Consider the following 14,439-nt stretch of genomic DNA (forward strand, 5'->3'; position numbering starts at 1 on the left):
TGGATTGGGGTTTTATTGTTTGCATGGCAGGGCCTAGGATTTCTTCTCCGTTGGTGAGAACAGATGGTTCTTCTCCAACTATTCATGCAATGTGATCTGAATCGTTTTATTCAAGGGAGAGCTCCAAGCTGAAAAAAGTTAATGGTTGTTTTCCGCGTAGCCATGATCGCCCTGTTCTGGTTATTCCTCCAACGGCTGTAATGGAGGACATTGATTATTGGACCAAGCATGCTTTGATATGCAAATTTCTTGGAATCCGGATTTCCCTATCCGCTCTTGAGGCATGGATCTGCCGCTCTTGAATAGTTATTTTTGGCAGGGAAGGCGATATGGAGATTATGTTGGCAGGGAATAGTTATTTTTTTGTTGTATTCTCTTGCATGTCTGATCGTGATCGTGTTTTTGAAGGAGGCCCTTATTTCTACAACCATGTGGGGTTATTTGTCAAACCTTGACATTCAGGTTTTAATTCTGCTGAGGATCTCCCTTCAACAGTGCCAGTTTGGGTTCGCTTGCCTCGTCTGCCCTTGGAATTTTGGCGTGAAGACATCCTTCGACAAATTGCTGCTTTGTTGGGGAAACCAGCTGCGATCGCACATCAATCCCTCGATAAAAAGGTTATTTCTTATGCTAGAATTTGTGTTGAAATTAATTTGAATAACCCATTACCAGATTCTTTGGAAATTTGTCTGGGGGATTCTTCTTGGGTGCAGCAGTTAGATTATCAATCCCTCCCTTTCCGTTGTCGGATTTGTCATGAGTATGGTCATTTACTGCGGCAGTGCCCCCATAACTCGAGTTTCAAAGGAGTGGATCGTTCTACAGCTGGCAATGCTGGTGGTTTGGCAGATACTACAGGGAAAGGACAATCTCAAATGGTTAATACTACCAAGGGGATGAATCCACAAGACGCTACAGGTAAGGGTAAGGCTCAAATGCAGGATAAGGATGGATTTACCCCTGTTCGCCCTCGAGCTAAGGGACGTGGTCAAAAGAGGCCTTTGAAAGAAAGATTATATGATTCAGGTTTTAACCGCTTTGAGGTGCTGGATAGTATGGTTCTAGAGGAGGGTATTCCTCCTCCTATCTCTTCTGATCCAATTTGCCCAGATGAGAGATCTGTTCCTAATGATGCTTGTGGGGCATCTCAAGTTGTAGTATATCAGAACTGTGAGGTTCCTGTAGCTCCTGTGACAGCAGCTCTGGTGACTCCTGCAGTGTTGGAAGATGATGATGTTGTTTTGGCTGACTTGGTTAAGGATGTGCTACCATCAGGTAAGGGCAAGGGATCTCCTCTCCCCTTGGGGTTGCTGTCTCGACCCTTTAAGCGGGCTTCTTCTACTCCCCCTATAAGGAGTGGGCGCAAAACAGACCAAGAGAAGATTAAACTCACAGGAGATATATTGATTGAGTCTGGTTCAGTGAAACCTTTGGATTCTCATTTTCCCAATTCTACCCAATGATGATTATTCTCTCATGGAATGTAAGGGGGTTGAATAGCATCCCTAGACAAAAGGCTATTCATAACTTGGTGGTTGATCATAGTCCTGATGTTTTTTGTATCCAAGAGACTAAGCTCTCTGTGGAGTCTATGGTCCAACATGCCTCTAGTATTTGGTCTCATGGCCAATGCCAGTGTGTTGGGGCAACAGGCAGTGCTGGTGGTTTAGCTATATTTTGGGATCCTCAAAAAATTTCTCCTCTTGGCTGGATGTCTTCTCGCTCAGCTCTCTCTATGGTAGCTTCTGCTCTAGACTCAGGCGAGGTAATCATGGTTACTAATGTGTATGCACCTGTTGATCTTGTGGGAAAGGAGGAACTTTGGGAACATATTCAATATGTTAGAAATTGTCATCCTTATCATCCTTGGGTGTTAGCAGGGGACTTCAATTCAGTTTTAAGTCTGGAAGAGAAGCATGGTGGTTTGGCTAGATTGGGGCCTTCTTCTGCTCTTCTTCGGCAACACATATCTCTTTTGCATCTCTCTGATGTTAAGCCTTCTAATGGCCTCTATACCTGGAATAATCGCAAGACTGGTGTTGCTGCTATCTCAGAACGCCTGGATAGATTTCTTGTTTCTTGCTTCTGGCTTAGTGGCACCCTTACTATCTCTTCAGAAATCCTTGATTGGAGGGGTTCAGATCATTGGCCAATCAAATTTTCCACTATAGGGGCTTATGTTCCGAAGCATCCTCCTTTTAAGTTCCAGTTGATGTGGCTTCGTGACTCCTCTCTTCATGATTTTGTTTTTTGTTGGTGGAAAGATGGTGCTTCTGCATATGGTACTGCAATGTTCTCATTTTCTAAAAGGCTTCAATATGTTAAAAGGCAGCTCAAGATATGGAATAGGGAATGCTTTGGGAATCTTCACTTTATGAAGAGGCTTGCTCAAGAAAATCTTGATGTCATCACAAGGGAGATTAGAGATCGAGGTTTCTCAGAGGATCTTGGCCAGGCTGAATCCCTTGCTTCTAGAGCTCTAGAAGAATGGGAACTTCGAGAGGAAATTTTTTGGAAGCAAAAGGCTCGAGTTGATTGGCTCCAGGAAGGTGATTGAAACACTGCCTTTTTCCATAAAACAGTGCAATCTCGCCGGAATCAGAGCACTATCTCTTCTTTGGTTAATTCTCAAGGTATCCAACTGAATTCCTTGCCAGCTTTGTTCCAGGAGGCTATTTCGTACTTCTCTACCCTCTTCTCTGAGGACTCTCCTCCTGCTGATAATGAAGAAAATATTATTTTGTCCTGTATTCCTTTCCTTATCACTCAGGAAATGAATGATTATCTCATGCGTCCTATCTCTTTGGAAGAGCTGGAGGAGGTGGTCTTTGGCATGCCTAAGGGGAAGGCTCCTGGTCCTGATGGCTTTCCAGTTGAATTCTTTCAGGAATTTTGGGACATCATTAATCACGATTTGTTGGAGGTGGTTAAAGAATCCTATGCTAGCAAGCAGATGCTTCGATCTTTGAACTCTACATTCTTGACTCTTATTCCTAAGAGAGAGGATGCTAATAAATTGGAGTTTTTTAGACCAATTGCTTTATGTAATGTGGTTTACGAAGTTATTACTAAGCTGATTGCTAAGAGACTGAAAAGGTGGCTTCCCATTATTATCTTAGAAGAACAAGGTGGTTTTGTTGCTGGCAGACAAATTTTGGATGGGGTGGTTATTGCTACTGAGGCTATTCACTCTATGGCTACTTCAAGGGAGAGAGCCATGTTTGTTAAGCTGGATATGGCTAAGGCCTACGATAGAGTTAAATGGAGCTTCCTAAGGAGTATTCTTCTTTCTTTTGGATTTAGCTCTGACTGGGTGAGTTGGATTATGAGTTGTGTTACTTCTGCCTCTTTTTCTGTTCTTATTAATGGTCAACCTTCACAACTATTTGGTGCTTCTAGAGGCCTCCGCCAGGGTGACCCTCTCTCCCCATATCTATTCATCATCATGGTTGAAGGCTTGGGCAGATTCATTAAGCATCAGGTGTCCCAGAATTCTATTCAAGGTTGGCGATGGGGTAATGGCTTACCTTCTCTTTCCCATCTTCAATTTGTTGATGATTCTGCTCTTGTCGGTCTTGCTAGGATCAAGGAAGCTGAAGCCTTTCGACATGCTTTGGACATTTATTTGCCAGCTTCAGGCCAGAAATTTAATGAGCACAAATCTTTCATTTACTTTTTTAACACTCCTGATTCTATTCAGCACAGGATTGTTGGTATCCTACGGTTTCAAATAGGTTCACTTCCTTTGACTTATCTTGGCATTCCTATTGCTGTTTCCAGGCAGCCACGTCTCTTCTGGCAAAATTTGATTACCAAGCTTCAAGATAAGGTAAATCATTGGACTCATAGATGGCTTTCTACTGCTGCCCGGGTTACTCTTCTTCAAGCTGTTATCCAAGCTCTTCCTACTTATAGAAGCATGGTTCATGCTACACCTATTTACTTTCTCAAGGAGTTTGATGCTCTTTCTCGACAATTCCTTTGGAGTGGTAATTTGCGTAGTACTAAATGGAGCTTGGTTAATTGGGCAACTATTTGTAGGCCTAAAAAAGAGGGTGGCCTTGGTCTTCGATCTGCTCTATTGAGTAGTCAAGCTTTGGTTGCTAAACTTTATTGGCGATGGTGCTCTGGACAACATCAACTTTGGGCTTGTATTATCACTCATAAATATTTTCATGGTGTTGATCCTTGCTCTGTTTCTGCGCTTCCTCTTGAAGGTCGTGGCTCAATGGTTTGGCATACTTTGAAGACAGGTGCGCTGTTGGTGAAGAGGGGTCTGTTCTGGATATGTAAAGGAGGTTCTTAGGCTTTTTTTTGGTCTGATGCTTGGGATGGATTCCCTTCCATTTTATCCATATACCCTCATCTTCAGCCTCTTTGTGACTCTTTTCTTGCCGCTGGATGGGATAAAGTGGCTCATTACAAGACTCCTTATCAATTGGGACCTGTTGTTGGTTACAGATGGAAGCATTCCTCTGATTGGCCTCCTGGAGGTACAGACATGGATCGTCAGGAGCTTTCTCAAATTCTGGCCTCTAGAGAGTGTTCTTCTTTGCTTGGTCCAGATGTTTTGGCTTGGGGTGGTACCTTGTCTAGTAAATATCATGTCTCTGCTGGGTATCAGGAGATAACTAGACAATTATTTGGGGATGCTGAGGTCCCTTGGTGGAAGCAAGTTTGGAATAAAGTTTCTTGGTCCAAGTGCAATTTTTTCATGTGGCTAGTGGCTCACAACCGTTGTCTTACTTGGGATAATCTTTGTAAACGTGGATTTCAGGGCCCCTCTTATTGTGTTTTGTGTGGTAATGGAGAGGAGTCTGTCTCCCATCTGTTCTTCCATTGCTCCTATTCTACTCAGATATGGCACCTTTGGTGGAGCGCTTGGGGTTGCTCTTGTCGGCATGCTTCCTCTTTGCCTGAGTTCTGGGCCTGCTTGGGTAGTGCTCCCTCCAAGTCTTCTTCTCTCCATGCTGCTTGGATTGCTGGCCCATCTTTCATGCTTTGGCATATCTGGTTGGAGAGGAATCGTCGCATATTCCAAGATGTCCGGCTTGGTGTTTTGCATCTTTGGTGGAAAATATCACATTCTCTTCAGGAAACTATTCTTGTGAAGTGTGAGCTTGATGGGGGTATGGATCCGGTTGATCTTGCTATCTGTAATCGCCTCAATTTTCATCTGCAGGATGGGGTTGCAGCTCATAGGTTTCCTTCTATGTCCAGGCAGCTTCACCATCAGAGGAAGGGTTGGGTTAACCGGGATGGGCACTAGACTCCTCCTCCCTGTGGAGTTCTAAAAATTAACACTAATGGTTCTTCCCGTGGGAATCCTGGTCCGGCTGGTATTGGCGGAGTGGCTCGTTGTAGTTCTAGGGATGTTAATTTTTTCTTCTCAGTTCATAAGGGTGATTATACTAACAATCTCATGGAAGCTCAGGCTATTTTATATGTTGTGGAACAGTGTTGCTTGCGGGGATGGAGTAAGATTATTTGTGAGTCTGATTCCCAGGTGGTGGTGAACATGCTTTCTTCGCAAGAGCTTGAGGATGTTAGTTGGCAGCTGGCCACTGTTGTTAAGCAGATTCTTTTCTTCTCTTCCTCTTTTCAGTTCATTAGGTTCATGTATATTCCTCGTGAATGGAATAGAACTGCTGATTGTTTAGCCAAATGGGCTTCTAGTCATGATCTAGGTTGGAATATTAGGGATAGGGGGCAACTGTCCTTTGAGATGGTGCAAGAATTTGATGATCTTGTTGCTCAGGATCGAGCTCCTTGTTGAGCTCTCCTTGTTGTATTCCTTTCTGTCTTAATAAATTTTTACCCCTCTTTTTGTAGATGAATTGTCAGTTTAAGTCAAAATAGATTTAAATTATAAAACTTTTAAACTTGAGGTGTAAACTATGAACCACTGCAAACCGTAAATAACAAATAGATTGATGAGGTTTTGACATCTATACATTAGTAAGTGAACTTATAGGGAGTTGCCAAGTTCAATTGGGTTGATGTGAAAGTCATTCAACATGAAAATTAATTTAAATAGGCTTTCTAACTAAATTTAACATTGTATAGATAATAGATTTGCATAGATTCTATACAACTTTCAATTGGGCAAACTAGCAAATGGACGGTCGAGGCCTTGAGAATTTGCACAAGAGCTCTTTATAGTTAGGACAATTATAAAGACCCAATGTTTTTTGAGGCAATTGCATGAAAAATATTAATGTTCATAAAATGCCATATTGATGTTTTTTTCACTCTATAAACAATAAATTGAATAATCTGCAAATGGATTGGACTTTGAGAATGGAATTTCACAAACAAGTATGGGAATATATTATCAAATAGATAACTGAGGAAGAACTAATTTTACTTGAAAGACCCTAGGTGCAAAAATATCCATTCCCTAATTGCTCACCCAATACAACTTGTATTATGCAACTATGTGGAACCCTAAATTTTGATATTTCAAATACTATTTTTTATAACTTTGGTGGTTTAAATATGAATGTACATATTTCCTTATGAGAAGTGAAGATGTTGGAAATAGTGAACTCACTTATTGATCATGAAATTTAAAGGGACATTTTCTAAGGTTTTCGCTTTGTTTTTCATTGTATGGTTCTCTAAATTTTACAAAAAAAATAAGATTCCAACACAATCTACTAAGACTAGGGCTGCCATCCCCAAACACCTATGTGAATAAAGTTCAAATCCCCCAAAGCACTTTGCACCTTGGTAGACAAGTGGGTAAAAGTGTTGACATGGTTCATTGGTTCTCTAATCTAATATACACTATGGTTGTAATGAAGATCAACATAACTTTCAATATTTTAACATCTTGCACTTGTGTTTCCACATCTGGTTTGTTATTAAAATCTTGAATTTTATCCGATATGCTTTAAATTGTTCAACAAACTAAAAATATCATACGCAATCCTTTTCAAACATTTCAAGAAACCTTCTTTAGACTATCATTGTGAACGCTCGGCACCGTTCAGCAGAAGTCTGCTACTACTTTGTTGACTTTAGCAAATCTTTTGATTTTCTTCCTTAGACAAATCTTTTCTAGATACTTAAGAGACACTGGGATTTCAAAGACTCTACTGACAACTATCAAGAGGTAATACAAGAGTGTAGTGGGTGGGTTCATGACTCCACGAGCTTTTTCAGATCCCATTTAAAGGACCATTGAGGTGAAGCAGGTGCGTCCTCTCTCCCCTACTCTCCTCAATATCTACATTGATGAGTTCGAAGCTTTCCTCTGGGACTTCTTACTTTTTGGGGATGACTACTACTTATAGCAGGTTTTGATTTCCATTTTGCCCTTTGTCAATGGCGTGGTTCTTTTGGCTTCCTCCTCAGAGGGACTCCAACAACTCCTTGATGATTTGACCTCTTTTTGTGACTCGCAACAATTAGTTGTGAACCTGGGTGAGCGGGTCTTCAACTACTTGAAGACCTCTCATCTCCACTTCTACTTTCAAGGTGATGAGATTGAGTTCACTTCCTCCTATACTTACAAGGGGGTTAAGTTCTCTGAACCTTGTTTTAGCTTGAGACTTGTTATGTAGTCGTGGGTTAGTAAAGGGCTCAGTTCCCTCAATATGCTTGAGAGATCGTGCTTTAGACATCACTTTTGGGACACTACAACCAAGATGTCCCTCATGGCCTCCTTGGTCAGACCATCCTATATGACTCCATTACATGGGCCCTTCTCTCCTAGAGTCTGACTGGGCTTTTCAATTAAGAGAGTTCAGACCCTCCTTCGGCACATTATTTGATGTCATCGGCCCACCCCTCACAGTATTGTCTTGGCCAAGTTCGATGCTCAGCCTTTCAGGCTTGGGACTATATTTGAATTGGTTTGGTTTCTCCCTCGACTTCAGGGCTTCGTAGACTCCTCTGAGGATCATCACAGATATTCTTATATGGCCTATTACTCTTCTGAGATGGTTGCAGGGTTTGACTCGGCCACTAGAGCTTGTTGTTGGTTAGCCCAAGCCTCTACTCTTCTCAACTCAATCGAGATTGTAATAGATTGCCTCACCCTTTCAATTCCCCCTAGATGCCCCCAATCACCTCGTTTCTCGACAAGAGTTGAATGAGCATGTCAACAGCAACATCTACAAACAGTATATCAGCACAACGTGGAGTAACCCTCAGGAGGGCTTTGCCCAAGGATAGCTTTCTAGGCTGAGCACTACATAGACATCCAAGACGTGATTATTGATCGGCCCTAGTTCCTCGCCCATTGTTGGTCTCATGCCCTTCACATCTCGTTGGGGTCCTTTAGGGTGGACTTCCATTGGCTACGTATCAAGACATACCATCAAATTGACAAAGAAGATAGGATTTACCACCTCTAACCCCTAGGGGAGGCAGAGTCACAAACCCATTTTGTTTTCTATTGCCCCATCTACCATGAGATTAGAGAGAGGTTTCTACTACTTGTTTAGTGAATGTAGACGATTGTCTTCTTTCTTTAGATACACTGATCAATGGTGTCTCGCCCTTTATCTCTAGGAGGCTACGCGACTTCATGATCACACTCTTGAGCTTCAATTCCTGCAGAAACAGACTTCTGACTAGCTCATCACCTTCATCACTTCTGGGTCTCTTGCCTGAGTGATGAGAAGGCTGCTGAGTGACGAGAAGGCTGCTCTACCGTTCTTCTAGTCACACCAAATTTGTGAGAACTCGCAAAGGGTACACTTGGCAACATCATCCTATCTCCAACGGCTCCTTGGGACGGCCCGAAGCACACACACCTTCACCCTAGAATAAATCCTTCGATTTCTGGACTACTTCTAACCTGTGAGGAGTGCTTAGGTTTCTCTTGCTCTATCTTTTGCCTTGTTTTGTTTTTTCTATAGACACCGTTTGGTGCTCCTATTGTTGGCTGAGGCCTTGTGTGTTTTTCAGTCTTTTAGACCCATTTGTGGTATCTAGTTGAACATTAATAAATTTATCTAATCTTATTATCCTTGTCATTCCCACTACCAATGACTTTTCTGGTGGATCCAAAAGTCTTCCCTCTAGATACACATGTTATGGTGGCACAAAGCCACCTTCCTTTATCCTATAATATAGTTCTCTTACTACTGAAATTTTGGTTGAAATTTTATCTCAAGAGAATAAACTGTAAAAAACTGCTGCAAAGTTTTTCCCACGGCAAAATAATAATAGCAACAGTTTAATTGATCTTCTGTGAAGAAAAACTGCTGTTAAAACCAAAATTTTACATCTCCAGGAAACTAGAGAATAACATTTCTGTAAGTGTCAGTGGTGTTGATTAAATTCTGCAATCACCAATAAGACAAACAGTCATAATAAGTCCCTCACAAGACTTCAAAATTTCAAAAATCTAAGAAAATTACTGACTCACACTTGGACCAACCATGAAAACCAATTAACCCAAGAAAACACTTGCATGATATATTTATTGCATGGAATATACTTAAAATACTGATTAACCATTGGAGACAGTATAAATATAAATAACATGCTGCCAGATTATTTCAGTTCCCGGATTCTCCCAACAAGCTCAGTTCAGTTCAAACTTTATTTTGTTAAAACTTTATCTCATTACAGAAGAATCCATATCGTATACGCTAAGCTTGACCTCTTGAGATTATTTTCCTTTCTATTTCTCAGCCCAGAAACGAGCGATGATCTTACTGTTACAAATATGACAAATTCGCCCTTAGATAAAATGAGTAAGAAAACTCCTGATATATTCTCCTTCAAAGGAGAAGTGCAAACATTCCACATCAGACAATCTGAAGCACGTGACCTGTCTGCGTGAATGAATATTTGCTCTCCCAAACTAGTATGTGTAGCAGTTTTCTTGTTATATAATACAGATCTTGTTAGAATCGAAAGAATGCATTGTTAGACGGAGACCTTAATGAATACTGTGTAACTCTTGTCTCCAAAAGACTATTACCTGGTGTTATCGACAACTAATATTATACAAATCAAGCCTAACGAATCAATCACAGCAAACAGGATCAGGACCCTGCTGCAGCTTTTGCCAGAGACAAAGCATCATTCTAGGTCCTTGGTAGTGTGCAAGAATGTAATCTGGCTCACAGCCTGTGTTAAAAAACCTTTCATCATTAATATACTGTACTTCTTGACCTCTCTTCTTGAACTCCTCAATCCATATTCCCATGGCGACATCCTCTAGCTTGAAAAGCTGCAAAATACATCCTAAAACATTTAAGCACTTCTATATTACAGGTATTGTCTCCTTTAGAAAAATGTCACAAATGTAACTGCAAAAATGAGATCAAAGGAGCAATGCTGGTTGCAATCCAAGAGAGATTTAACAAACTTACAAAATAAAAATTCAGGCATCTTAAACAAACACACCTTAAGTTGCTTCTCTTGATGACCTCGAACAACAAATTTGGCAATATCTCTTGAAATAATATAACCTGGACCATGTGCCCAAGGTGGATAAAACTCATGGGGCCATTCCTGCATGTATACAAGAATCGTTAGGTATATCATGTAATAAGGTAGCCATCAGCCAACATGTTAGTCATTCATGGCTATTCTTAATTAAAATCTAAGCTGCGTGACTGCAAAACAGCAATGCATTCTCATATACCTCTGGGCTTATGTACCATTTGCTCTCTTCACTCCTGTGTGGCTGAGAATCAAATGATATTCGACCATACAAAAGACCATGAGTAACCTTTGTTTCATTGAGAGCTGAGAGAACTGCATCAACTCGAACAAAAGCATCATCATCTGTTTTCATGATATATTTTGCCTGTACAACTTTGGTCTGCAAATTCAGTGAAGATGGTACAAATTCAACTTGTTAAAATAAATTATGTTCAAATTGTAAAAACATTCAAAGCTACACATATAGAAGGAAAAGTTTTCAACTTTTACAGACCAAAAGACAAAGCAAAATACATGAAAATACAAGCATACCCCATAAATGCAAATGGCTATGGTCTTTAATGTGATCAGATTATAGTAATCAACAAAGGGCATCAACTGAATATCACCATATGTCTGAGCCTCTTTCCAAAGTTCTTCATTAACTTGCTTGTTCTTATGCTGAAGCCAATAAAAAAATTGGCACAAATTAACCATTTTTGTGTGAGCAACATACTCAAAAATCAGGAAAATGAGATAAAATAATTAAAATGCAAAGTAATTGAAACATATATTAGCTTAACTTTAATTCCAAAAAATGATGCTGTTATAGTAAGTTTGCCAGCCATTCTCTTAATTGATTTCAAAATTTTCCCAAAATAAAGTACCATAAATTTGTAAAACTTGATCTACCATAAACTAATAAATACACCTATCGGCGCCAGGGTTAAGCAAATGCAAATTACACTTAAAAAGGGACAAATAAAACAACACATCTATGATATAATATCAGAGTAAAAAACACAGGTTAATACATGTTTATGTGTAAGAGTGGATTAAAAAGATAGTGCATATATAACCGTATGGAAAAGAAATTTAAAATGTTATGAAAATTTTATACACTGAATCAGAAATGTATTATTATGAAAAAACAGGGGGAAAAAGAACAGGAATACATAGATATAGGGATAAGAAATTTATTATATTCTTCAAACTGCATGCACAAGCATATTTTTAGAAATGTGCATTATTGCTTCAGGCAACAAAGACTTGTAAAGTTGTATAAACTTAACAGATTACAGGGAAAACCACCATAAAAAGCCTCGTCCTCAAAGAGGAAACAGCACAGCATCTTTACAGGGAAACTTGAATTTAACAAGAAAAGACAAGTCCTTAAAATCCTCATCCCTAATCTGTAAGAAAAGGCATTGAGAAAAGTAGCCATAAACTTGACTTCTATATGAATCTAGTACCCTTAGATATGTAGTTTTCCCCTAACATTCCAGTATACCCATGGGACGATGCTTATTAAAGTAAGGAGGCAGTGAATATAATTGAATTTAGCTTGAAATCATGCCCAAAACTGCTGGCAGATCCCCAAAAGAAATGATCAAAAAGAGGTTCTATCCCATGCAAAGATTGCATTAAGTATCTATAACACCAACTAGCTTAAATTTTAAAATAATACCCACAGATCTTTGCAACAAACTTCTCTCAAAGACATGATCAAAAGTTCTGTATCGCACAAAGATTGCATAAAGTATCTGTAACTAACGTTTTGAAGCCCCATCTTGACTAACAAATCTTGTGGACAAATTAACCCAGCAGTCTGTACTTCAAAGAAAATCCAAACATCCCAGCGAGATATCAGGTGTCAAGATGGAAAGTTTACAACACTGTCATGGTTGATTGGAGATACTTGAGCTTGATTCAAGCTTCTTCACCTCCCCTTTGCCCCTACAGCAACAAAAACCCTAGTTATCTCCAATTAATCTTACAAACATGAGCAATAAGAGAGTTTCTACAAAACCTCAAATGTGATGTTTACAACACTTAAAACAACCCTTTAGCCTTCACTGGCATGGTGGCACCAAAAACAAGAAGAGAGTGCTCAAAATGCTTTTTAAATTCCAAAACCCTTCATATCCTGTTCACTGTCTGAATCAAGGTATGTCTGCCAATTTGACAACGTCGAGTTCGCTCCTTCCTAACATGTTCACTGCAAGTTCACCCTCTATAGAAAGTAACAAACTTGTCAAATAGGGTTTTCCACTCAGGTCTGACATCTGCAACTTGTCAAAGTTTGGCATAGATGTTTTGTACCACATTTACTCCTAGTTACTCAATTCGTGCACAGATTCATCCAGATTTTTCTTTTTTATTATTTTCTTATAATCATAATGGCTTTGATTCATAGATTCATAACAGAATCATACTATGAAATGATTTAGAATCATAGATTCATACTATGAAATGAAATTATGTATATTTCTCTCATTTTTTTTATTTTATTTTTGTGTGTGTGTGTGTACACACGAATCCTAATTGGGAAAAAAAACCATGAATCCACAGATCCGATTCACGTGCCCGAATCAGATTCATATCCCAAATTGGCAACTAAGCTGATTTACTTGACTCTAAACCACTCGAAATCAGTCATTCATCTGGTTTCCAATCACTTTGACAATGAAAACAGTTTCCATGTTGTTTGACAACATTTACACCTGGTGACAACTTCTCTAAGACCTGAACCCTCCAAGCAAATAACCTGATTTTCAGATCATATCTTGCTAATCGAGGGGCTTTTGGTTCCCAAAATCTCCAGGGCCTCATCAAGCCCAAGGAACTTCTTCCCAGCATCTTCTATTGGCATCCACTTGGCCTTACTAGACAACTGCCCCTTCAATCTGATCAACCACAAGTCATGCTCGCCACACCTAATCTGCCCTACTTTCTTGTCAAGGATGATGACATTTTCCAGCTCCTCCATCTCTTTGAATCCAAAGTCATCCAATGAAATCAAAACACTTTTGCTCTTCATACAACATAGATAGCCAAACAAGTGCAACTTGTCAATCAAGCAAATTAAAACAGAAATCATTCTAAACTCTAACCTAAAGCAACTATCCTATGATCTCAAATGGACCATACCTCAATGTCCTAAGCTTGTGTGAATACCATTATTGACTCTTTTTGCCTGAGTAGACCACACTCTTATCACCAAATGAATCTATGTTCCACCATCTGCCAATCATGCCTTCATTGAATTCAAGCTGTAACTCTCCTAGTCTCTATTGAGCCCAGAGGCATATTTGTCGTACCTTCAAAATGAATTTATTAGCTTTTTCTAACTCCAAGTTCTCTTTTCCCAGCCCCTTGACTAACCAAAGCAAACATCAAGCAGGATAGATGGCACATAACCAAAACACACTTCGAAAGGAGAAAGATTAGCTAAGGAATGAATGACCCTATTATATAAATGCTAAATGTATACCAAATGATCATCACAGCCCTTGGGATACCGCAGATTATAGCCCCTAAACAGTTGCATGATGCACCAATGTTCCGTTCACAATCTCAGTTTTCCCACAAGGATGTCAAGTGGTTACCGTTTAAGTTTTGTGCACATTCTTGCCCACAGCATACACAAAAGCTTGCTCAAAAAGAGAGCATCCTCTCATAGATGATGCTTCAGCATGCCAACACAAATCCACAAATCTTTGAAGAAAACCTCTACCACGTCACACCCAAACAGAGTCTTCTTGCAAATGGTTGGTACACATGTCTTACTAAAACAGTCCACAACCACAAAAATGTAATCATTCACATGCTTGGCTCTCAAAAGGCCCACAACAAAGTCCATGGAGACTCTCTCCCACGCCCTCTCATGTCAGGTTAATTTACACAAGCAAGCTGGCCTAGAGAACATTTCTACCACCTTGTTCATGACACCATGCTTGTGTTTGACAGATACATTAAATTGTTGAAAGAATCTTATCGACTTGTAGTGTCTTGACAGCTGCAGCTTTAACAGGGGGTATTTTTCAG

General features: G+C 39.8%; 1 protein-coding gene across 4 annotated transcripts in view; it reads right to left on the reverse strand.

The window, feature by feature from the left end:
* Nucleotides 1-9,527: 9,527 nt before the first annotated feature.
* LOC149561805 (beta-1,3-galactosyltransferase GALT1-like) overlaps nucleotides 9,528-14,439 on the reverse strand; it is a 50,549-nt gene continuing 45,637 nt past the window's right edge. For all 4 annotated transcript variants that reach the window (XM_089825325.1, XM_089825327.1, XM_089825326.1 and 1 more), the window contains 4 exons: nucleotides 10,945-11,073; nucleotides 10,613-10,792; nucleotides 10,372-10,479; nucleotides 9,528-10,195 (listed from right to left, as the gene is read on the reverse strand). In XM_089825325.1, the coding sequence (XP_089681451.1) occupies nucleotides 9,989-10,195; nucleotides 10,372-10,479; nucleotides 10,613-10,792; nucleotides 10,945-11,073 (624 nt within the window). In that variant the 3' untranslated portion in view covers nucleotides 9,528-9,988. The remainder of the gene's footprint in view (nucleotides 10,196-10,371; nucleotides 10,480-10,612; nucleotides 10,793-10,944; nucleotides 11,074-14,439) is intronic.

This window comes from Cupressus sempervirens, chromosome 4 (assembly GCF_028749045.1).
Source record: "Cupressus sempervirens isolate cs-2001-9-10 chromosome 4, ASM2874904v1, whole genome shotgun sequence".
In the NCBI taxonomy this organism is placed as follows: domain Eukaryota; kingdom Viridiplantae; phylum Streptophyta; class Pinopsida; order Cupressales; family Cupressaceae; genus Cupressus; species Cupressus sempervirens.